The sequence below is a fragment of the Sturnus vulgaris genome, chromosome 9 (assembly GCF_052056855.1).
Source record: "Sturnus vulgaris isolate bStuVul1 chromosome 9, bStuVul1.hap1, whole genome shotgun sequence".
Lineage (NCBI taxonomy): Eukaryota > Metazoa > Chordata > Aves > Passeriformes > Sturnidae > Sturnus > Sturnus vulgaris.
Window position 1 is genome coordinate 888,674 of NC_142251.1, and position 25,916 is coordinate 914,589.

General features: G+C 36.9%; 1 protein-coding gene across 6 annotated transcripts in view; it reads left to right on the forward strand.

The window, feature by feature from the left end:
• LRRC7 (leucine rich repeat containing 7) overlaps positions 1–25,916 on the forward strand; it is a 100,224-nt gene that overhangs the window by 35,587 nt on the left and 38,721 nt on the right. For all 6 annotated transcript variants that reach the window (XR_015805293.1, XR_015805292.1, XM_088169577.1 and 3 more), the window contains exons 2-10: positions 5,256–5,458; positions 9,230–9,347; positions 11,042–11,120; positions 12,889–12,978; positions 15,017–15,073; positions 18,185–18,248; positions 22,395–22,469; positions 22,972–23,116; positions 24,836–24,908. Coding sequence is in view for 4 of the 6 variants with exons in the window: in XM_088169577.1 (XP_088025703.1) it covers positions 5,256–5,458; positions 9,230–9,347; positions 11,042–11,120; positions 12,889–12,978; positions 15,017–15,073; positions 18,185–18,248; positions 22,395–22,469; positions 22,972–23,116; positions 24,836–24,908 (904 nt within the window). In the remaining 2 variants the exon portion in view is untranslated. The remainder of the gene's footprint in view (positions 1–5,255; positions 5,459–9,229; positions 9,348–11,041; positions 11,121–12,888; positions 12,979–15,016; positions 15,074–18,184; positions 18,249–22,394; positions 22,470–22,971; positions 23,117–24,835; positions 24,909–25,916) is intronic.

Sequence of the window (25,916 nt, forward strand, 5' to 3'; positions counted from 1 at the left end):
TGGAGCTTCAGTAAGAACTGCTCCAGTGGGAACGTCCCATCCCATGGGAGAGAGGCAGCGGGGACAGGGAGGAAGGGAAAGGTCCCTCATCCCACAGGACAACAGAGACCCTGAGGGGCTGGAGCGTGGCCAGGGCAGGGAATGGAGCTGGGAAGGGGCTGGAGAATCCCTGAGGGAAATGGGAAGGGGCTGGAGAATCCCTGAGGGAAATGGGAAGGGAATGGAGAATCCCTGAGGGAAATGGGAAGGGGCTGGAGAATCCCTGAGGGAGCTGGGGGGGCTCAGCCTGGAGAAAAGGAGGCTCAGGGGGAATTTCTGGCTCTGCACAACTCCCTGACAGGAGGGGACAGCCGGGGGGATTTGGGATCTGGGAACAGATCTGACAGGGTGGATTTTGGGGAATTTCCCCATGGAAAGGGGGGTCAGGGATGGGCACTGCCCAGGGAGGGTTGGATCCCTATCCCTGGGAGTGCTCAGGGAATGTGAGGAAAAAATCCCAGAATTTTCCTTGTTCCTACTTTAATCCCAATGTGTCCCCGTGGCGCCTTCAGCAGGTAAATGATGTTTTCCTTTGGAGAGCCCTTCCAGCCATTGCTCCATGAAGCACCAAATAAAGCCCATTTCCTCCCAAATTTCACAGCACATCATCTCTTAAACGAAGGGATTACTTCACATAAAAGCTGCCACACATCAAAGATGCCAGCAGAAATGTAAATTCCCCGATTTCCAGACAGCACGCTCCTTCCCAAAGAAATCTCTCTTGTTTATTGGGATTCTCTCCTGCTGAAATGTCTGCAGGGTGAGCTGTCAAGAGTGATTGGAATTTCTAGCAATTAACAGCATAATGATTAATTTTCAACATGTGCCACTAATGTGCAACAAATTACCGGAATTCTGTCGCTTCTATAAAAAGAATCCGGGGTTTTCCTTGAGGCTGTGCAAGAATTGTCTGTGAGGGGAACAGGACAAACATTTTTAATAGCCAAACCAACCCCAACATCTGCTTTTGCTGCCACTGAAATGTCTTTGCAATTGGTGTCATCATCATTTACTCAGAAAATCTCCTTTAGGAAGGAATTTCTAGGGAGGAAATTGGGAATTTCAAGGCAAATTCAATAGTAACCTTTGGAATCAATTCATATCTTACCAGAAAAGATAAAGATTTGCCTTTGTGGCTCAGAGGGGTAAGGTCTGGGCATTGAAAACTGATAGTTGATAGAAATAAATCTTCAATTGCACTTTCCCCTTTTTCTGCACCTTTTCCCAGTGTTCAGGTCTCCAGGGACCTCCCAGGACCTGCAGCAGAGCCAGGGAAACTTCCCCTCATCGACATTCCCGGGAGACAAAAGCTGAAATCTGATTTTTCATGCTTGGTTATTTTATTTTAGGATTAGCCAAATCTGAGTGTGAACCTGAATGCAGACCATTGTAAGGGGCACGTAACGAAGAGGATTCAATTACCAGCATTAAATGGCATTTCTGGGGGAGATATGCTGCTTATCTGGGAATTTCTGTGCAGGAAAACAATTCAGATAATATTGCACACCCCTCTCTTTGATAAGGCCAATTCCCCTTTGGAAGCTCCCTAATAATTCTGTTATTGTGACTTCAGTTCCTTAATCTTTCAGGAAATTAATGAAGGCTATTAGCGATGGCTTACACGACCCAAATAAATCCCTAATTTTGCATTTCCAATTAGGAACAGAAGAGTGACATTCCCCACTCCCTCACCTGGCTCGGGGGCCAAGTTTGGGAGAAAATTCTTCTTGCTTCTAAGCAGGGTGTGGAAAAGTGTAAATGGGAGGAAATGGAACAACTTCCAGTGGAGAATCCCAGGATTCCTGGGGCTGGAAAAGCCTTCCAAGGTCATTGTGACCCATCCTCTCTGATGTTTTTTTTTTTTTTTGGGACATAAAATATTCCAACCCTTTGCCATGGGCAGGGACACCTCCCACTGTCCCAGGGTGTTCCAAGCCCAAATTTCCTGCTGCTCTGGGCACCCCGTGCGACCCTCCCAGCCAGGAATTCCTTCCCACAATCCCATCCATCCCTGCCCTCTGACAATGGAAAGCTTTTCCCCGTGTCCTGTCCCCATTTCTCCATCCCTCTGCTCATCCTGGACTCTGTCCTGCAGCTCCAGCTCCTCCCTGAGCTGGGACAGGGCCGGGGCAGCTCTGCAGGTGAGGTCTCAGGTGAGGTCTCAGGTGAGGTCTCAGGTGAGGTCTCAGGTGAGGTCTCACCTGGGCAGAGGGGCAGGATCCAGGCTGGGAATGCTCCTTCCCATCCAGGTATCTGCTGGGGAAATCAAGCAGAGTTTTCAGGAAGGGCAGGGCGGCTTTCCAGGCAGGGGATGAGCAGATTCCACCCCACCAGAGGCTTTTCCTGGAGGGGAAAATGGGGAGGAAATGCAAAAGAGCAGCGAGGACTGATGTCAGAGCTTACATAAGCACAATTCCCGTGTCACAAGTGCGGGATTACAGCTGGAGACAAAAGTTTGGGATAAAAAACACAAGGTAGAGGCAGTGAGAGTTACACAACCCACGGAGCAAGGAAACAAAGTGCTAAAAAACCCTCCCCGTTCTTGTGCGAAGCTGCAGCTTGCAGAGAGGTGAGCAGCAAATTTGAAAAGCAAAAATCTGGATGAGGAGGTGGCAAAGCTGTGGAAAAGGTTCCACGTGGTTGTAAATGCAGAGAGAAGCTTCCTCCGTTCCTTCAAAGCTCTGAATTATTAACGGGGTTGTGTTTCTAATTGAGATGTGGGGCTGGAAATGAAGATGATTCCAGAGCTTTGATGTTCCCTAATTATTGCAGTGACCCAGACTGCAACTGGACACTGTGGAAATCAGCCAGGCAGCCCACAGGATTAATTAAAGGGAAGAAAGGAAATAAAAGTGGATGTCTGGCCAGTGCCAGGAGAATATCCACGGAGAAAAGGCTTCGGGCTGAAGGGAATTCGAGAGGTTTTTTTACTTTTTTAATTCCAACCTTAAGCTCAGCTTTGTTCCATTTCTTACGTGTAGTCAGTCCCCGTTATCAAATCTCTTTTGGCAGAGAAAATGTGAATTCTGGGGTGGTGGAACAAAGTGGGGAATTCCCAGTGCCTTCCTGAAATCATAGCAGCCACCCTGGAGCAGCTGAATCCTGGTCAGGGCTCCAGGAAGGGCTCCTGCTTTCCAAACCAGGCTTCGATGGGATTTGGAGTAAAGAGGGATGTGCTTTAAAAAAGGGGGAGGTTTAGATTGGATTCTTTGTTGGATATTTAGATGGGACACTGGGAAGGAATTCCATCTGAATTGTGTTGATTGTGCTGCTAATAAGAGAAAGGAAACGGGAGCTTGGTGGAGCAGGTTATTTTATGCTGCTTTCCTCATTTCTGTGTCTTTATTCCAGAAATAATCTGATTTTTGAGCTCGTTTGGGGGGGTCTGATCTCCCCGTGGAATGTGTGACGTGGGGCAATGACCTCAGGACTCAGCTGTGGGGAATTTTGGTTCTTAAATGGGGAAAAGCAGCGAGCTGTGGTGTCTGCAGGGGCAGTGGAAAGGGGATGAGGAATCCCTTGCAGGGATTAAGGAATGGATGGAGCTGCTGGGTCCCTGGCTCAGCTCAGGCTCCTGGACTGATCCTTTTCCACGAGCAGCCACCAGCACCAAGGAAAAGATCTCTGAACATCAGGAGAGAGCAAAATGTAGGGAAGGAAAGTGTAATTACCAAAGCTGGAATTAGTCCAGGGTAGGAATTAATAATGCTGAAATTAATAAAAGCTTTAATTACCACAAGCCCACAGGGTGTGAAATTCTACTCCTTTCAATGGTAGCCCAGGTCCTTCCATTCCATACTGGTGCTTTCTACAAAAACCTTATTTTGCTTTCTTTGGACTAATTTAGTGCATTTCTTTCCCAAATACAACTCAAAACCTTGGAAGTGCTTTGGAAAATGGGAGTTGAAGGTCGAGCCCTATTTGTGGTAAATACATTTCAGGACAGCCTGGTTTATCCAGAAAGTTTAAATAACTCCTGGAAATGTCCAGGATGGATTTGGGGACTGCTTGACCTGCTCCAAAAATCTGCTTTTGGACTGTTCCCTCCATCCTGCAGTGGTTTTATCCCAGTGACAAGGAGCAGGGCACTGTGTAAAGTCACTCACTGAGCTGGGGGTGCTGGGAGTGAGGGAGGATCTGCCTGGCTGGGATTGAGGGTGGCAGAAATTTGGGAAAAGCTCCTGGGTGTGTATTTTAGTGCAGGAAAAGGATTTTGCAGGAGTTCCCAGCAGTGTGGTGGCACGGGAGGAGCAGGAATGGTTTGGGATTGTTCTGTAGCCAAGGATTCCATTCCTGCCTCCCTCAGCTGCTGCAGGAACCCACGGGAGCTCTGCTGGTGTGGGGAATGCAGGGACAATCCCCATTTCCCACGGGAACCAGAGCCAGGTGCCTCCACCTGAACTGGGCTGGGCTCTGTTCTTCCATGGATGTGTTTGGGCTCTGTTCTTCCATGGATGTGTTTGGGCTCTGTTCTTCCATGGATGTGTTTGGGTTCCGTGCTTCCATGGATGTGTTTGGGTTCTGTTCTTCCATGGGTGTGTTTGGGTTCTGTTCCTCCATGGATATATTTGGGTTCTCTTCTTCCATGGGTGTGTTTGGGTTCTGTGCCTTCCCATGGCTCATTTTCCCATTAAAGCCAACCTTGGAGTGTTCCCTTCCACACCTGCAGCATCCAGGTTTTCCCACCCCACTCCAAACCCTTTCCATTCCAGAGAGGAGCCCCAAAAACCTCACAATGCAGACCCCGGATCTCCCTGGGGAAATGTCCCAAGATGTGGGACACAGATTGAAAAAGTCAGAAAATCACAGCCTGAAAAATATTCCAGGCTGGATCTTCTCAGCTCTGTTCCCAGCCCATGAGCTGCTCCAGCTCAAGCCAGGGAGAATTTCTCCCAGGGTGATCATTTGGTCACAATAAAAAGGAATTAATACCAAAATCAAACCCCTGTTGTGGTGTGTGCCCAGGCCCTGGCCATGGGGTGTCTTCTCTCTGAACCAATCTCCTTTTCTCTGCTCTGGGAGTTGCAGTCCTGCTATAAAACCGAGTGTGTTCCTGAATAAACTTGGCTCTTCCTTCCTGCCATGACAGACACCCATGTAACTGCGCATCTTAAAGGGTTAAAATCCCTTTCCAGGCTACACCGAGAACATCCCCCCCCCAAAAAAAAAAAAAAAAAGCCCTGCTGAAATCCCCTTTTCCCTCCCTTTTCCCTCAGTATGCTGCTTGGAGATGACAAGCAAAAGGAAGCTCATCGGGCGCCTGGTGCCGTGCCGCTGTTTCCGCGGGGAGGAGGAGATCGTCTCCGTGCTGGATTATTCCCACTGTGGCCTCCAGCAGGTGCCCAAGGAGGTTTTCAACTTCGAGAGGACCCTGGAGGAGCTTTACCTCGATGCCAACCAGATCGAGGAGCTTCCCAAGGTAACCTCCCGTGTCCCTCTGGGCTCTGTGCCCGGCTCTGGGCTCTGCGGAACCTCCGGGAATTCCGGGGATATTCCTTGGAATTGGGGTTGGATTGGGGGCAGAAGGGGCTCCTGCTGCTTCTTCACAGCATGGGAATGGGGAAAATAATTCCCTGAAACGAAATGCTCTGGCATCAGAAATTCCTGTGGTGTCCAGTACCTGGATCAGGAGTCAGCACTGCCTTGGGATCCTCCCTATCCCTGCTTTTCCTCGGGATCAGCCCTTTATCCTTGTGGGGTATTCCTGGGAATGCCAGAGGTGTTCTCTGTGTCAGGATCAGCCCTTTATCCTTGTGGGATATTCCTGGGAATCCCAATTCTTTCCCTGTCAGGATCAACCCTTTATCCTTACGGGATATTCCTGGGAATCCCAATTCTTTCCCTGTTAGGATCAGCCCTTTATCCTTGTAGGACATTCCTGGAAATCCCAATTCTCTCCTCTCTGTCAGGATCAACTCTTTATCCTTGTGGGATATTCCTGGCAATCCCAATGCTCTCTTCTCCTTCAGGATCAGCCCTTTATCCTTGTGGGATATTCCTGGCAATCCCAATGCTCTCTTCTCCTTCAGGATCAGCCCTTTATCCCTGTGGGACATTCCTGGGAATCACAATTCTCTCCTCTCTGTCAGGATCAACTCTTTATCCTTGTGGGATATTCCTGGCAATCCCAACTGTCCAAGCAGGATTTTCATAACTGCCCTGAGATCATCCAAGTCATCCTTCCCGTGTAAAACTCCTCTTCTGGAATCTTCCACTCCATTCCCCTGCTGATCAGTGTTTGCTCTAAGGAATTAAAAGTTACCGGAACCAAAATGTTCTGGAAGCAAAGGAGGGAAAGGTGGAAAAAACAATGAATGGCAGGTGCTGGCTCCATAATCAAACGTGAAGGGATGGGATCCAGGCCTTCATGGAATTTTTCTCCACAATAATGAAAGATGCTTACAAATCTTTAATTGAACATTGCTCCATTCTCCATCACCTCACAGCAAATTTCCCATCTTTGCTGCACGGAGACTTTGTAAAAACTCCTTTTACAAAAGTACAAAATGTTTGGGTTTTTTTTTCCATGCCATGGAGCTGCTGTGCTGGGATGTGATGGTTCATTGCTGGGGAGGTCTCATTCCATGGAGGAATTGTGCACAGGTGATGGGGCAGGGCAGCCAAAATCCCGATATTTGCATGGGAAAAATGCTGTGGAGAACGGCCTGAGCTCTCCTGGACACAGCACAGAGCCAGAAATCCCAAATGGATCCTGGGGAAAAGCTGCTCAGGAAGCCCTGAGCTCCCTTCTCCTCCTCCTCCTTCTTCTTCTTCTCCTTCTTCTCCTTCTTCTCCTTCTTCTCCTTCTTCTTCTTCTTCTTCTTCTTCTTCTTCTTCTTCTTCTTCTTCTTCTTCTTCTTCTTCTTCTTCTTCTTCTTCTTCTCCTTCTTCTTGTTCTTGTTCTTCTTGTTCTCCTTCTTCTTCTCCTTCTCCTTCTTCTTCTTCTTCTTCTTCTTCTTCTTCTTCTTCTTCTTCTTCTTCTTCTTCTTCTTCTTCTTCTTTTTCTTCTTCTCCTTCTCCTTGTTCTTGTTCTTCTTGTTCTTCTCCTTCTTCCTCTTCCTCTCCTTCTTCTTCTCCTTCCTCTTCCTCTTCCTCTTCCTCTTCCTCTTCCTCTCCTTCTTCTTCCTCTTCCTCTTCTCCTTATCCTTCTTCCTCTTCTTCTGAATAAGAATAAGAATAAGAATAAGAATAAGAATAAGAATAAGAATAAGAATAAGAATAAGAATAAGAATAAATTCCCTTCTTTTCATTCTGCTGCTGAGGAATATTGGAAGCATCTCATTTAGGGAGGGATTTTTTAATTTTTTTTGGGGGGATATTTGGGTTGGGTTCCTCGGAATGATGGAAGGGTTTCAGACTTGGGCTCCATGGAAAAGAAAATCAATCAGGGCAAGGAGCCAGAATTCAGCACGGGGACAATGAGGGCCAAAGGGAAGAGCTCCAGGACGCTGACACTGGCATGAGGGTGATCATTTTAATTTCCAGTAAATCGAGTTTAATGTAACCTCGGCCGTGAGGAAGAGAAGATGAATGGCAGCGTTAACAGCACTCGGCACTTTGTGTCTTAAGCCTTTATTAATTTTTACCAGGAATTCAACACCTGAAATAATTCCTTTATCGAATTTTCTGCTCCAGGTGTTTCTGCTGCAGAGCTCAAGGCGTTTTTTTTTTTTTTTTTTTTTAATCACTGAATTAATTAATATTCCAAGAGAGAAAATTCCTTTTTTTTTTTTCCCCTCATGAAACTGGCACTCTATTACTTAACATGAACTTTTTTTTTTTTTTTTTTTTTTTGTGTTATACATTCAATTCTCTTCTCCCTCTGTAAATGTGATTTCAAAGAATTTCTTCCAGAGGAAATTTTTGGTCATTTTCTGTTCTTTGCCAAATATTCTGTGCCCCTTGATATTACAAAATCCTTTTAAATCAAAACTTTTGATCGTGTTTTATTTAATTATTTAATATTTAATATTTATTTAATGAGGAAACAACTCAGTTAAGTCCAGCTTTGCTTTAGTTTCAGTGATACTCCAAAACTCAATAAATTAATTTACATTTTATTGATGCCTTAACCTCATTCTGCTTGATTTTATTTTTATTTTTACTTTCCATTTTAGGTGCAAAATGATGATTTTTTTTTTTCCCCCTGCTGATATTGAATTCTTAATTTCTTGTATCTCTCTGGGTTTTAAAGGATGGTTTTATATTCCTTACTCTCTTTTTTTTGGCTAAATCCAGCCAAGTCTTTTTATTCTCTTTGCCTTTGATTTCATTCTCCTACTGCAAAAAAAAAAAAAAAAAAAAAATCCTTTATTTGTATGAGTCAAGTGAATTGATGAGTAATAAAGGGAAAATTGATCTGGATGAGAGTGGAGTCACTGGAATCAGCATCCAGAACAACATGAGTGGGATGGAATCCTCCCCAGAGGCGCAGAACAAAGCCCTGATTTTATAAAAATGAAACCCTGATTTTATAAGAACAAAATCTTGATTTTATAAGAACAAATCCCTGATTTTATAAGAACAAAACCCTGATTTTATAAGAACAAAACCTTGATTTTGTAAGAGCAAAATGCTGATTTTATAGCACTGAAACCCTGATTTTATAAGAACAAAGCCCTGATTTTTAAAATTTTAAATTTTTTAAAATTTTTTAATTTTTTAAATTTTTTTTTAATCTTTAATTTTTTAAATTTTTAATTTGTTTTTAATTTTTAAATTTTTTTAATTTTTAAAAATTTTTAAATTTTTAAATTTTTTTAAATTTTAAGCTATCTTTTAAACTTTTTCTTTTTTTAACTTTTTTTTAAAATTTGTTTTTAATTTTATTTTTAATTTTTAAATTTTTTTTTTAATTTTTAAAAATTTTTTAAATCTTTTAATTTTTTTTTAAATTTTAAGCTATCTTTTAAACTTTTTCTTTTTTTAACTTTTTTTTTAAAATTTGTTTTTAATTTTATTTTTAATTTTTTAAATTTTTTAAAATTTTAAAAATTTTTAAATTTTTAATTTTTTTTTTAAATTTTAAGCTATCTTTTCTTTTTTTAACTTTTTTAAAAATTTGTTTTTAATTTTATTTTTTTATTTTTAAATTTTTTAATTTTTTTTTTAATTTTTTTTTTTTTTTTTTACTTTTTAAAATTTATTTTTAATTTTATTTTTTATTTTTTTTTCCCCCCCTACGGAACAGCAACTTTTCAGCTGCCAGGCCCTGCGCAAGTTGAGCATCCCCGACAATGACCTGGCCACGCTGCCCGCGGCCATCGCCAGCCTCGTCAACCTCCGAGAGCTCGACATCAGCAAAAACGGTGAGAAACGCAAAAAAAAAATATAAAAATAATTAAATTGGAACGCCTGAAAGGTGATAAAATAAAGAGAATAAAAGAATAAAAGCGTATTTGGAGAAAAATTAGAAGAAAAAAAATTAAAATGTAGAATAAAAAGTAAAAAAACGTAGAATGAAAAATGAAAAAAAAAAGTGAAGAAATTCCTGCTCCGTGTTGGGTTTCCAGCCTGGAGCTTTGGGGGAGGATCCGCGGGAATTCAGCTCTGGGTTTTTCTTTAAAAATCAGAAATCCAGATCTGGTTTTTTCTACAAAAATCAAAAATCCAGATCTGGTTTTTCCTTTAAAAATCAAAAATCCCGCTCTGAATTTTTCCTTTAAAAATCGGAAATGCAGCTCTGATTTTTTCCTCTATAAATCAGAAATCCAGCTCTGATTTTTTCCTCTATAAATCAGAAATCCAGCTCTGTTTTTTTCCTTGAAAAATCAAAAATCCCGCTCTGATTTTTCCTTTAAAAATTGGAAATCCAACTCTGGTTTTTCCTCTAAAAATCAGAAATCCAGATCTGATTTTTCATTTAAAAATCAAAAATCCAGCTCTGATTTTCTCCTTTAAAAATCGGAAATCCAGCTCTGGGTTTTTTTTCTTTTAACAATCAGAAATCCAACTCTGGTTTTTCCTCTAAAAATCAAAAATCCCGCTCTGATTTTTCATTTAAAAATCAAAAATCCCGCTCTGATTTTTCCTATAAAAATCAAAAATCCAGCTCTGTTTTTTAATTTAAAAATCAAAAATCCAGCTTTTTTTTTTTTTCCCTTTTGATGGCCATTAAAACCTTTGCCGTGTGAGCTCCCAGCTCTTTATTCTCTTTATTTTATTAAAAACGAGGCTCAGGAAGTGACGGAAATTTTGGGAAAATCGGGAAATTTCCCTGGAGACTCCGAGGATTCCGTGAGAGAAGAGCAGGGAGGGCACAAATCTCAGCACGAATGATTTCACTGCTCATTCCAGAACCTTCCACAAACCAACCCTGACACCAGAATTATCATTTGGTATTTTTATTGCTTTATTTCGGGTTCAGAGCGTCAGCTTTTGGGTGAAAATTCCAAATTTTTGGATGATCATTCCAAACTGTTGGATGAAAATTCCAAACTTTTGGATGATAATTCCAAACTTTTGGATGATCATTCCAAACTTCTGGATGAAAATTCAAAACTTTTGGATGAAAATTCCAAATTTTTCGACGATAATTCCAAATTTTTGGATGAAAATTCCAAATTTTTGGATGAAAATTCCAAATTTTTGGATGAAAATTCCAAACTTTTGGATGAAAATTCCAAATTTTGGATGATCATTCCAAACTTTTGGATGATAATTCCAAACTGTTGGATGAAAATTCCAAATTCTTGGATGAAAATTCCAAACTTCTGGATGAAAATTCCAAATTTTTGGATGATAATTCCAAACTGTCGGATGAAAATTCCAAATTTTTCGATGACCATTCCAAACTTTTGGATGAAAATTCCAAATTTTTCGAGGATCATTCCAAAGTTTCAAATCCCCCAAGGAAGCTTTTATGAACAAACCAAGCTGGGCAGGTTTTGTGTGGCTATTTCTCTATATCTAATAAAAATTTCTCTGTATCTAATAAAAATTTCAGTGTCTCTAATGAAATTCCTGTGTATTAACTCTCCTTTCCATGTTTTTTTTTTTTTAGGGATCCAGGATTTCCCAGAAAACATCAAGTGTTGTAAGTGTTTAACCATAATCGAGGCCAGCGTCAATCCCGTGTCCAAGTGAGTACCAGCAGCTGCTCTGCCTCATCCCGAGGCCGGGGAATCTTATTTTAATTTTTTTTTATTTTATTATTTTTATTTTTTATTTCTCTGAAACCCAGCCTGGGTTTATGTGAGCGCTGTCCTCGTGCCCGTCAGGCTGGGCAGTGAGGCCCCACATCCATTCCTATTCCTTAGTCCTCATTTTTCCTTTTTCCTCATCCTTTATTCCTTATTTTTCCTTATTCCTCATTTTTCCTTATTCCTTATTTTTCGTTATTCCTTATTCCTTATTTATTCCTTATTCCTCATCCCTTATTCCTTATTTATTCCTTATTCCTCATCCCTCATTCCTTATTTTTCCTTTTTCCTCATCCCTCATTCCTAATTTCTTATTCCTTTTTCCTCATCCCTTATTCCTTATTTTTTCCTCATTCCTCATCCCTTATTCCTTATTTATTCCTGATTCCTTGTTCCTTATTCCTCATTTTTCCTTATTCCTCATTTTTCCTTATTCCTCATCCTTTATTCCTTATTTTTTCCTTATTCCTCATTCCTTATTTTTCCTTATTCCTTGTTTTTTCCTTATTCCTCATCCCTTAGTCCTTATTTATTCCTTATTCCTTATTTCTTATTTATTCCTTATTCCTTGTTTTTGCCTTATTCCTTATTTATTCCTCATCCCTTATTCCTTATTTTTTCCTTATTCCTTGTTTTTTCCATATTCCTCATCCCTTATTCCTTATTTATTCCTCATCCCTTATTCCTTATTTTTCCTTATTTATTCTTCATTCCCTGTTTTTTCCTTATTCCTTATTTTTTCCTTATTTATTCCTTATTCCTTGTTTTTCCTTATTCCTAATTCCTTGTTTTTTCCTTATTCCTTATTTATTCCTCATCCCTTATTCCTTATTCCTCATCCCTTATTCCTTATTTTTTCCTTATTTCTTATTCCTCATTCTTTATTCCTTATTCCTCCTTCTTCATTCCTTATTTATTCCTCATTCCTCATTCCTCATTCCTTATTCCTCATTCCTTATTCCTCATTCCTTATTCCTCATTCCTCTTCCTTATCCCTCATCCCCTTGTTCCTTATTTTTTCCTTATTCTTTTTTCCTTCCAAAATCGTGCAAAAATTGCCACAAATGATGCGCTGTAAATCCGGGATTTCCAAAGTGGAGTGAAGGGGAGAAAGGGAGAAAAAAAAAAAAAAAAAAAAGAGAGGAAAGAAAAATGAGAGGAAAAAAGATGGAGAAGGAGAAGGAAGAAAAGATTGAAGAGAAAAAAGGAAAAGAAAAAGAAAAGAGGGAAGGAGGAAAGGAAAGGAAAGGAAAGGAAAGGAAAGGAAAGGAAAGGAAAGGAAAGGAAAGGAAAGGAAAGGAAAGGAAAGGAAAGGAAAGGAAAGGAAAGGAAAGGAAAGGAAAGGAAAGGAAAGGAAAGGAAAGGAAAGGAAAGGAAAGGAAAGGAAAGGAAAGGAAAGGAAAGGAAAGGAAAGGAAGAAAATGGAAAAAGGAAAAAAGGAAAAAAGGAAAAAAGAAAAGCTCTGCCCCCTGACCGTGCCAGGCCTTTGCATTTCCCGTGGGTGCCAACGCCCAGGACGGGAATTTGCAGAAACATCGGTGGAAATTCAGAATAATTTGGGGAGAAGAAGTAGGTGAGAGAGAGAGAGAGAGAGAAAAAATCACCTCCAAATATTCATTGTTATTTTCTCCGTGGCAACTCGGGGTGAGCGCTGAGGGTGGCTCCGGGGATTTTTTTTTTATTTTGTTTTTTTTTTGGTTTTTTTTAGGTTGCCAGATGGTTTCACACAACTTCTAAACCTGACCCAGCTCTATCTCAACGACGCTTTTTTGGAATTTCTCCCGGCTAATTTTGGAAGGTAAGAGTGAATCACCGCAGCACGTTCCTGTTTGAACCCGGCTTGGCAAATGAAATCATTCAAAATTATTTAAAAAAAAAATAAATAAATAAAATAAAATTTTGGGGTTTTCAGCCCAAAGAGGCGTGGGGAGAGCGAGGGTTGGGATTGGGGATTTTGGGGAGGTTCGTCCTTGATGCGGTGTCCGGGCTGGGAGAGGGAGCAGCAGAGAAAAGAGGAGCAGGTTCCTGGGAAATTATCAAAAGGTGAAGAAAGGACAAGAAAAAAGAAGAAAAAAGAAGAAAAAAGAAGAAAAAAAGAAGAAAAAACAAGAAAAAACAAGAAAAAAAAAACAAGAAAAAAAACAAGAAAAAACAAGGAAAAAACCAAGAAAAAACCAAGAAAATACAAGAGAAAAAACAGGAAAAAACAAGAAAAAACAAGAAAAAAAAACAAGAAAAAAACCAAGAAAAACAAGAAAAAAACAATTAAAAAAAAAACAAGAAAAAAAACAAGAGAAAAAACCAAGAAAAACAAGAAAAAAAAACAAGAAAAAAACCAAGAAAATACAAGAAAATACAAGAAAAAACAAGAAAAAACAAGAAAAAACAAGAAAAAACCAAGAAAAACAAGAAAAAAAACCAGGAAAAAACAAGAAAAAAACAAGAAAAGACAATAAAAAATAAGAAAAGCCAATAAAATAAAAGGTTTCAATGGCCAGGTGCTGAGCACATTAATTCAGAGAACATTTCTTTTCATCGACCTATTGAATATTCATGAACCTTCATGAATTATTCAAAATCATCCCCCCCCCAACCTGTAAATCAAATTTTATTTAATTTTTTTTTTTTGGTGGCTCCATTCTGTGGTAACTCCCTGATGGATAAATTCCTTCCCCGAAATTCTGATGTTCTTCATCCAGATTGGAAAATCCAAGAGTGTGAAAAATTTCCGGATTATTTTTTCTCATTCTCTCAGTCCCATGAATAAAAAGCTTTTTAAATCACCGTGTGATAGTAAAAAAAAAAATGTATATATATATATTTATCACACTAAAAATATGGTTTATCAAAATAAAAATCTATTTATCACACTAAAAATAAATTTATCACACTAAAAATAAATTTATCAAAATAAAAATGTATTTATCACACTAAAAATAAATTTATCACACTAAAAATAAATTTATCAAAATTAAAATATATTTCTCACACTATTGTTTCTAAGTGTTGTTAAAAGCAGAACTAAAAGAAATTTTATTAATTCAGCCAAATTTTCCAGCGTTGGACACATAGCATTGATTTGAATATTTGCAAAAAGCAAAAATATAATGTAATATAATATAATATAATGTAATGTAATGTAATATAAATAATATATATTTAATATTTAATATGTAATAATAAATAGTACATACTATAATAATATTATAGTATATAATTTATAATATTATAAAATTATTCTCTTCTATTCTATTACATTATATTACATTACACAACGTATTTTAATTATTTATATTATATTATATTATATTATATTATATTATATTATATTATATTATATTATATTATATTATATTTATTATATTATATTACATTATATTACATTATATTATATTATATTATATTATATTATATTATATTATATTATATTATATTATATTAATTATATTATATTATAATTATATTATATTATATTATATTATATTATATTATATTATATTATATATTATTTTATTGAGGTTTTTTTCCCCAAATTTTCCTGTGTTTGCCTTGTTGGAGTCACGAATAAAATAAATTTTAAATTGCTGAGAAAAAAAAAACAAAAAACCTGATAAATGTCAGAGCTCTTCATGTGATTTTACATTGAATTATTATTTTAATTCTTTTTTTTTTTTTTTTTGTGCCAGATCCAGCCCCACGAGAACTGGACATTGGATTATTCTGCATTAAAAAAAAAAAAAAAATAAAAATAAATTTTTTTAAATGAAAATAAACGATTTCAAACCATCCTGGTGGATTTTTTTGATTGTATTTCTTCTTTCCTCTCCTCTTTCCAGACTTGTCAAATTGCGAATTTTGGAATTAAGAGAAAACCACTTGAAAACTCTACCAAAGTAAGTGCTGGGCTCTTTATTCACATTTATTTACATTTATTCACATTTATTCACAATAACAATATTCACATTTATTCACATTTATTCACATTTATTTACATTTATTCACATTTATTCACATTTATTCACAATATTCACATTTATTCACATTTATTCACATTTAAACAATATTCACATTTATTCACATTTATTCACATTTATTCACATTTATTCAAAATATTCACATTTATTCACAATATTCACATTTTTTCACCTGCAGCTCCCAAAAGCGCCAAATATTTGAATATTTCTGTGATATTTTAATTTTTTTTTTTTTGCGTTTATAAAATAAATTCTACTGAAAATTTTTACCAAAAAAAAAAAAAAAACAAACCACCAAAACAAAACAAAACAAAAACAATAAACAAAACAAAAAAAACCAAACCAAACAACAACAACAAAAAAAAAAATTAAAAAAAAAAATATTAATGATTCCATGATCTCAGGGAGGACAAACAATGGTTGATCCCAAAAGCCAACATTTGACATTTTAAATTTAAATTAATTAAAATTAATTTTAAATATCTGATATTTTAACAGAAATATCCAATATTTTAAGATGAATTTTTAATAATTGAGTCCCTTCCGCTCAGGATTATTTAAGTGAGGCTTAAGTGGACGAAAATTATCAAAAAATCCGATTTTATTTTTAATTTTTTTTTTTTTTATTTCCCCCCATCTCTTCCACGCTGCAGAAATGATGAGCTTGAGAACGTTCAGAAAATATCGTGAAAAAATTTCTAAAATATTTAGGAAAAAAAAAAAAAATCACATTTTGAGGAAAAATTCAGCATTTTGGCATCGACAGGATGGAATGTGTTTTTTCTTCAAAATTTGGGTTTTTTTCCTGCTAAATCCAGATTATTCTGGGATGTATCCGTAGGAACTGGATGCAAAAGGCTCCAAAATTGGGGCAGAAATGGCAAAAATTTCCCTAAAATCGGAATTTTCCCTGAATTTTTCCCTAAAAAAAAAAGGAAAATTTCGTGTTTAACCCAAAGATCCTCGCTCGGTTCTGCCATAAAATCCCGAATTTTTTTCCGTCATTTATTTCCCGTGGTTTGATCAGAAATTATCACTGAGCGTTTCCCAGGATCCATTTGGGAAATTGCAGATTTTTTTTTTATGAAAGCTCTGATTTGTCCCACAAAAATTGAAAAATTTGGAATTTTTTTTTTATTATTATTTAAAAAAAAAAAAAAAATCAGGGATATTCCTGAATATTCCTGATTTCTCTAATGAAACCAAAAGGAAAATAAAATAAAATAAAATAAAATAAAATAAAATAAAATAAAATAAAATAAAATAAAATAAAATAAAATAAAATCAGGGATATTCCTGAATATTGCTGATTGCTTTCAGGAGTTCAGAAGGAAAAAATTAAAATTAAAAAAAAAAAAATCAGGGATATTCCTGAATATTCCTGATTGTTCTAAGGAATCCAAAAAGAAAAAATTAAAATTAAAAAAAAAAAAAAAATCAGGATATTCCTGAATATTCCCGATTGCTTTCAGGAGTTCAGAAGGAAAAAAAAAAAAATTAAAAATTTGCAAATTTACAAATTTTTGGGTTTTCTGCAGCCGAGACTTTGCTCCAAAGGGTGAAAGGAAATGAAAAATGCAAAAATTCTATTTCTGTGGAATTTATTTCCAATTTCTACTCAGTTTATTTCCTGTTCCTGAAGCATTTAATTCCTGATTTTTTGGGGTTTAATTCCTGATTTTTTGGGGTTTTTTTTAGTTTAATTCCTGGTTTTTTGGAGTTTAAGTCCTGATTTTTTTGGAGTTTAATTCTTTTTTTTTTTGGTTTTTTTTTTAGTTTAATTCCTGATTTTTTTGGAGTTTAATTCCTGATTTTTTTTTTTTTTTTTTTTTAGTTTAATTCCTGGGTTTTTTGGAGTTTAATTCCTGATTTTTTTTTTTTTTTTTTTTAGTTTAATTCCTGGGTTTTTTGGAGTTTAATTCCTGATTCTTTTGGAGTTTAATTCCTGTTTTTCTTGGAGTTGATTTCCTTTTTTTTTAACCAAGGAAAAACGGAATTTTCTGGCAATAAAACCACAGCAGCTCTCCCGGGTTGAAATGCTGGAGCAGGGGCTCGGATAATTTCATTTTTTTTTTTTTAATAATAATAATAATAATCAATTTTACCTCTGGTACTAATTACAGAGATAAAATGGATTTGATATTTTAGATGACAGCAATTAAGGTTATGCTAATTTTGTGATTAGGATCTGATTGCCTCAGGAGGCCTCTGCAGTTCATGTCAAATCATTTAATTATTTTTATCTTTTTTTTTTTTTTTTTTTTTAATTACACACACCCCCCCCCCCCCCAAACCCAGGGTGGAGTTTGGTTCATTTTGGTCCTTTTGGGTTTAAAAAGAATTTCTGCACTTGGGATAAAATCCTGCTCCTGTTTTATCCATGGAAACAAAGGCAAAAATTCGATTTATTGATTTGGAATTTGATTAAATCTGAGCCTCAGAGCAGGGGGGACCTGGCTTTTAATGGTTTATTTAAAAAAAAAAAAAAAACACAACAAATGCAGAAATCTCCCCAAAAAAAACCCAAAATTTCTGTTATTTAATCATTTATTGATATAACATGAGGCGTTTTCCCTGAGCAAATACACAAAAATTATTTCTAGAATATCTATTTTTATTTCTATTTTTATATATTCTAATATATGAATATATAGTTATATTATATTAATATTATATATTATATTTTATATTATACAATCTATTATATTAATATTATGTACTATATATTATTTATAGAATATCTATTTTATATATATAAATACATATATTCTAATATATTAATATATAATTATATTATATTACATTATATTAATTACATTACATTATATTTGATTATATTACATTACATTATATCATATAAAACACATCATTAAAATTTGCATCAGCACCAAGCCGGTGCAATTTTTATTTTTTTAAATTTTTTTTTAATTTTTTTTTTTTTTTTACCATCAGATTATCAATGCAGCTTTATTTTCATCCCACCAAAAAAATCGGATTTTCCTTTTTTTTTTTTTTTTTTTTTTTTTGCAGGTCAATGCACAAACTGACTCAGCTGGAGAGGCTGGACCTGGGCAATAACGAATTCTCCGAGCTGGTAAGAAATCCTTCAACTTCAATTCCCCAATTTTTATGGAAAAAAAAAAAAAAAATGGAGATTTTTGGATGCTCTGCCCTTGGGGAAATTCAACTTTTCACTGGAAAAGTTTTGTGGGATTTTGGGTAAAGGAAATATTTCCCTCCAACATAAAAAAAAAAAACAGCCTGGAGTTCTGTAATTCCACAATTCCCTGTTCATTCCGCGAGGTTTTTTTCCCAAAAAAAAAAAGAAAATCAAAATTAATTTCCCCCAAGATTTAAATCCTTTGGGAATTTTCTGTTTCCGGCACAGGAGATGCTGTCCCATGGAAAATCAGGCTCGGGGATTACAATCCTACAAAATCCTACAAAATAATATTTCCTGCGGCTTTAGTTAAAACTGAAATAATTCCATTTTAAACAAAACCCTGAAATGTCACCCGGTGCCAAAAAAAATCCGCAGCAAAATCAAAATCTCTGCATCTGTTCCAGGCTGCTCGTTTATTCCATGCAGGAAAAAAAAAAAAATTAAAAAAAAAAAAGAGGATTTCACTCCAATTTCTGATTAAAAATATTCAGGGTGGATACACGGAGAGGAATTTTCGGGAGTGCTGCTGGGAATTTTAATTAATTAATTTGAATTTAAATCCTCCCCAAATCCAGAGCATCTCCTCCTGGTAGGGTGGATTGGATTTGGAAAGAAGTGGAGAATGTTCCATAAATTCCATGAAATCCATCAATTCCATCAATTCCACAAATCCCAAAAATTCCATAAATTCTATAAATTCCATCAATTCCCACGAGGGACAGATCAGGACGGGGCTGATCCCATCCCCCTGTCAGGGCCAGAATTCCCAATTTAACTCATTTTCCAGGCAGCTGCTCCAAAAATGTCCCAAAATGTCCAAAAATGTCCCAAAAATGTCCCAAAAAATGTCCCAAAATGTCCCAAAATGTCCAAAACATTTGGGCAATTCCCTGAATAAAAGCCTTGAAGGTTTGGTCAGGGAGCTGGACTGGGTGGTCACTGAAAAACCCTCCTGGTTCTCTTCTCTCCTGTTCCTCTTCCTGTTGCTGTTCCATTCTATTTTATTCGATTCTGTTCTTTTCCTGTTCCTGTTCCTATTCCTATTCCTGTTCCTATCCCCGTTCCTGTTCCTATTCCTATTCCCGTTCCTGTTCCTGTTCCTGTTCCTATTCCTGTTCCTATTCCTGTTCCTATTCCTGTTCCTATTCCTGTTCCTGTTCCTGTTCCTATTCCTGTTCCTATTCCTGTTCCTGTTCCTGTTCCTGTTCCTGTTCCTGTTCCTATTCCTGTTCCTATTCCTGTTCCTGTTCCTATTCCTATTCCTGTTCCTATTCCTGTTCCTATCCCCGTTCCTGTTCCTATTCCTGTTCCTATTCCTGTTCCTGTTCCTGTTCCTATCCCCGTTCCTGTTCCTATTCCTGTTCCTATCCCCGTTCCTGTTCCTATTCCTGTTCCTATTCCTGTTCCTGTTCCTATTCCTGTTCCTATTCCTGTTCCTATTCCTATTCCTGTTCCTATTCCTGTTCCTATCCCCGTTCCTGTTCCTATTTCTGTTCCTGTTCCTGTTCCTATTCCTGTTCCTGTTCTATTGTATTTTCTTCTATTCTGTTATTTTCCTGTTCCTGTTCCTATTTCTGTTTATTCCTATTCCTATTTCTTTTCCTGTTCCTTTTCCTGCTCCTATTCTATTCCTGTTGCCGTTCTATTCCATTTTATTCTATTCTGTTCTTTTCCTCTTCCTATTCCTGTTCCTATTCCTATCCCTACTCCTGTTCCTATTCTTGTTCCCATTCGTCTTCTGTCCTATTCCTATTCCTATTCCTGTTCCTGTTCCTGTTCCTATTCCTATTCCTGTTCCTGTTCCTATTCCTGTTCCTATCCCTACTCCTGTTCCTATTCTTGTTCCTATTCGTTTTCTGTCCTATTCCTATTCCTGTTCCTATTCCTATTCCTGTTCCTATTCTTGTTCCCATTCGTTTTCTGTCCTTTTCTTATCCCTATCCCTATTCCTATTCCTGTTCCTATTTTCATTCCTATTCCTTTTCCTATTGCTGTGCCTATTCCTATCCCTATCCTTTTTCTGTTGCTATTCTATTGCAGTTCTATTCTATTTTATTCTATTCTGTTCTATTCCTATTCCTATTCCTGTGCCTGTTCCCATCCCTATCCCTATTCTATTCCTGTTACTCTTCTATTGCAGTTCTATTATATTTTATTCTATTCTCTTCTATTCCTATTCCTGTTCCTGTTCCTGTTCCTGTTCCTATTCCTGTTTCTATTCCTGTTCCTGTTCCTATTCCTGTTCCTGTTCCTATTCCTGTTCCTGTTCCTGTTTCTATTCCTGTTCCTATTCCTGTTCCTGTTCCTATTCCTGTTCCTGTTCCTGTTTCTATTCCTGTTCCTATTCCTGTTCCTGTTCCTATTCCTGTTCCTGTTCCTGTTCCTGTTTCTATTCCTGTTCCTATTCCTGTTCCTATTCCTGTTCCTGTTCCTGTTCCTATTCCTGTTTCTATTCCTGTTCCTGTTCCTATTCCTGTTCCTGTTCCTATTCCTGTTCCTGTTCCTGTTCCTGTTTCTATTCCTGTTCCTATTCCTGTTTCTATTCCTGTTCCTGTTCCTATTCCTGTTCCTGTTCCAAATGTGTCCTATTCCTATTCCTATTCCCATCCCTATCCCTATTCTATTCCTGTTGCTATTCTATTGTTGTTCTATTATATTTTATTCCACTCCTATTCCCATTCTACTCGATTCCAATTGCAGCCACTTCTATGGAAAATGAGAATATTCCCCGAACAAACCCAAACCCAAAGCATTTCTAACAGAGAAAATGAGGTTTTAATGGCACTTTAACACCTGCCCATCCACGAGATCTCCTCTGGATCATGGTGTGCCATCATGTGGGAAATTCCATGATGGGAAATTCCATCACCCTGGGAAATTCCAGTGCAAGGAATTCCCCATCAGAGCGTGCTCCGTGCGGGCCTTGCAGAAAGGTGTCTGTTAATGAGAGGGATTGAAGAGCAAATTAAAGCTGAGAGGGGGGGAAATGATGATTTTCCATAATGACCTCAGCCCGTGAGCACTCCAGAGGGATAAAGAAACATTCATCAGCACGGGAACAAATGGCATCAAATGGCCATTAATCAATTGAGCCTGGAAATGAGAAGTGGTTTTAATCATTGGAGGACAGCAGAATTTCCATGGAATTAACGGAGGCAAAATTAATCATCCTTAAAAATGCTCACCGCTAGTTTTGAATAGGAACTCGTTGTGTGGAGAGGTGGAAAACAAGGAATGAGTTCTGCTCATCTGATGAGGCACCAAGAGCTTCTCCCAGATTCCCTGGGCAAATGGAAAAATCCGATTTTTCCTGGGAATGGCAACATTCCAAACCAGACCACGTGGGACGACTCGAGGTCTCTCTTAGGGTCTGCAGGTCCATTGGTTTCTGCCTTTGCTGGAATAATTCCAGGGGAATTGTACTGCTTCCAAATGCTGGACCCTGATTTGGAATGGAATATTATTTCCTGGAATATTTAATAGCAGGTTCTGGCAGGCTTTGGAAAAAAAAAATAAAATAAAATCTCTGCAACTTGAGAGGGCGAAGGCAAATTCCGAGCGATGTTTTGCTGTGGAAAATGTTTTGTGGGAAAGGAAAACACTGCTGAGGAAAGCTGAGGAATATTTGTGAGCTGGATTTGTCACTCTGGAATTTCACAGCTGGAAGGAGTGAGGAGTGATTTAGGGAATTGCTTTTTTTTAGCTCTTCTCACCAATACCCTGAAGGGTTAAAGGGAATAAAAGAGATTAAAGTTGAATTTTGCAATTCCAGGTTTTACCAGTGCCCATTCTCTGCCAAATCTCCCCAGGATGTGTCCTTTGGGCTCTTTTTTTTTTTTTTTTTTTACAAAAAGTTCTCAAATTTTACAATAAAAAGTGGTTAAATTGCTCACAGGGAACTTTCCCCTCCTGTCCTTAAACACCTGGAAGGCTCAGGTGGGTCATAAAAAAACCCCAAGGGAAGTGAAAAAGGGGAAGCTTTATTTTTATTTTTTTTTAAGAAAACATCGATTTTTATTTAACAAAAGACACGTTGCTTTATTTAGCCGCCCATAATTTATTTCTTCTTTTCCTCAGCCTGAGGTTCTTGAACAAATCCAGAACCTAAAGGAGCTGTGGATGGACAATAATTCCTTGCAAGTTCTACCTGGGGTATGGACATTTATTTTAGGGAATTGTTGGGTCATTTGGTGACCTGTTTTACCTGCCAGGCAACACCTGCACGTGCGTTGCCTTGGGCGGGTGCAGAGAGTCGCCAATTAGTTGATTGATTAATTAATTAATTAATTATAAAAGTTAAGGGAATGGTTCGACACGGAAAAGCTCCACCTGCCTGGTGGGAGGTGGGAATTGGGAACATCCCTTGGATCCGGATCCAGATGGAGAAATAATTTAACTGCATGCCCGGGAACGCCAAAATCCAGCAGATTTGATTAATTTAGCAGATTTGATTAATTTGGAGCACATTAATTAATTTGGGGGGCGGGGGTTTAATTTTGCTCCTTTGAGGCCGAGCCCACCCCGGGGAGAACAACAACACGAAGGGTGCTGAGAAAACCCCAGATCAGCTGGGTTTGTGTGTTTGTCTGTAATTAATTAACGCTCTAATTAACAGCTCTAGCTGCTCAATAACTCTGTCTCACGTGCTATTAAGTCTATAGGGAAGTTAAAACAGCTCGTGTACCTGGATGTGTCCAAAAACAGGATCGAGACAGTGGACCTGGACATCTCGGGCTGTGAGGGGCTGGAGGATCTCCTCCTCTCCTCCAACATGCTGCAGCAGCTGCCCGATTCCATAGGTGAGCATTCCTTTCCATTCTAGAGATTTTTAAAAATTTTTAATTTTTTTTTAATTTTTAATTTTTTTTTTTTTTTTTTTTTTTTATTTTTTTTTTTTTTTTTATTCCAAGATTTTTCTAATCACGGAGCATTTCTTGCCATTAAATCCCAAAGGAGGCAGGAAATGCTTCCAGATTCCATAGGTGAAGATTCCATTCTATAGATATTTAAATTTTTAAAAATTTTCTTTTTTCTTTTTTTTTTTTATTTTTTTGGGAGGGAATTATGGGATTTTTCTAATCACGGAGCATTTCCTGCCATTCAATCCCAAAAGAGGCAGGAAATGCTTCCAGATTCCATAGGTAAAGATTCCATTCTATAGATATTTAAATTTTAAAAAATTTTCTTCTTTTTTTTTTTTTTTTTATTTTTTTGGGAGGGAATTATGGGATTTTTCTAATCACGGAGCATTTCCTGCTATTAAATCCTAAAGGAGGCAGGAAATGCTTCCAGATTCCATAGGTGAAGATTCCATTCTATAGATATTTAAATTTTAAAAAATTGGTTGTTGTTGTTGTGGTTTTTTGGTATTTTAGTTATATGATTTTTCTAATTACGGAGCATTTCCTGCTTCCTTTGGGATTGAATGGCAGGAAATGCTGCCAGATTCCATAGGTGAGCATTCCTTTCCATTCTATAGATTTTTAATTTTTTACATATTTTTTTTTAATTTTTTACATTTTTTTTAAATTTTTTTTAATTTTTTTTGTTGGTGGTGAGGTTTTTTTGGTTTTTTTTTTTGGAGTAATGGGATTTTTCTAATCACAGAGCATTTCCTGCCATTCAATCCCAAAGGAGGCAGGAAATGCTTCCAGATTCCATAGGTGAGCATTCCTTTCCATTCTAGAGATTTTTAATTTTTTTAAATTTTTTTTTTAATTCTTTTAATTTTTTTTTTTTTTTAATTATAGGATTTTTCTAATCACGGAGCATTTCCTGCCTCCTTTGGCATTGAATGGCAGGAAATTCTGCCTGCCCGTTATTCCCACTTTGTAAATCCAGGAGCAGAATATTCCCTGGTTGGAAGGATTTGACCCACCTGGTTTCCTCTTTAAAGGAAAAGAAGCCAAAAAAGAAAAAAAAATTAATTTGATTTAAACGTAAAAATCAGCACGAGAGCCACGATGGGATTGCTGCTCATTCACAATGGAAAAGGGAAACAAAAAGGAAAGCATTCAAAATATGAATTTTTATTTTATTTTATTTTACTTTATTTTATTTTATTTTCATGGATTCCCTGGATTATTTGGGATCTGAGTGGCTGTCGGGACATCCCCCTGCCCACGGGACATTTCCTCACAGTCCTGAGCCCTTTTCCCTTTGAACTGGAAAATTCTTCCATTTTACATCAATTTACTCAAAATCCAACGTGGATTGCTAATTAACGCTGCTAATTAATGACACTCTTACTGGGTGTCTTCTCTTCTTATTTTCCATCTTGTTCTTCTGCTTCTTCCCAGCAATCCCAGGATTTTTATTCCATGGTTTTCTACCCAGATTGGGTTTTTTTGGTTTTTTTGTTTTTTTTTTAGAGGGTATTTAGCAGGTATAAATCCATTTGGAAAGATATTTCCTAAAATAAATCCAGAGCAGGGTTAGAAATCAGTGCCTCTGGGATTCCAGGAAATCCCCAGGGGAATTTTTTTTTATCCATCTTTTTTTTTTTTTTTTTCCTGCAGGGTTGTTGAAGAGACTGACAACTCTGAAAGTGGATGACAACCAGCTCACAATCCTGCCCAATGCCATTGGAAAGTGAGTCCAAGATTTGTAATTTTTAATTCAAATATTTTTTCCCCCCCTCTCCTCGAGAAGTGTGGGTTTTCAAATATTAAAAAAAAAAAAAAAAAAGACGAATATACCGAATTACGAAAAAAATTTCCAACCCCCGGGTTGTGACATTTAAATTTGGAGCAGCAATTTTAAACTTGGGGATTTTTCAGTGCAAGGGGGGAAAAAAGGTAAAATATATCAAATATATCCGGTTTTCCAAGTGGAGAACCAAAGATTTCGGTGTGAATGGATTTGGATGAGCAGAGCAGCTAAAAGTAGAAGAATTTGGGGGAAAAAAAAAAAAAAATCCATCTGTTCCCATGGCAACAGCCAGGGAAGGATCTGGCTGTGACCTCACAAGGATGGAGAGTTCCTAAAATATTTGAATCGTTTCAAATCTTCAGATTTGAATGTTTGACAGAAACCTCAGAAGGAAAATGTAGTGGTTTTGGTTTATTAATTTGATTTTTTTTTGTTAATTTGAATTTTTGTTGTTAATTTTTTTGTTAATTTGATTTTTTTTTTTGTGAGACAGGATTGTAGGCTTAACTTTAAATGGTACAAAGAGAAACTTCCTTATTAGAAACTATGAGAAAAAAAGCTTAGAATAAAACTTCAGACTTTTTTTTTCTCTCATACACTTTTTTTTTTTACACTGAAAACGCACAGAAAATAATTTAGTCAGTTTACTACTTTTAAAATAGACTTTCACCAATTTATTTGGAAGAAGAGACTTCTTTTTCTTCTCTTTAAGGGATTTTTTTACGAGAAAGTTTCCTTGTGGCTTTGATGTTACAGTGATCACCTGCTCGGGAGAATGGAATTTAGATTACTACATAAAAATCCTTTTCTTCAACTAGCTTTTTTTTTTTTTCTCGTAATTATTCTATTCTTGGCACTCTTTAAGGATGAAAATTTTCGGGAAAACTTTTACAAACGCAGGAATCCAGGAGGATTCCAGGGGCTGGGATCATGGAGAGCACTGGGGAT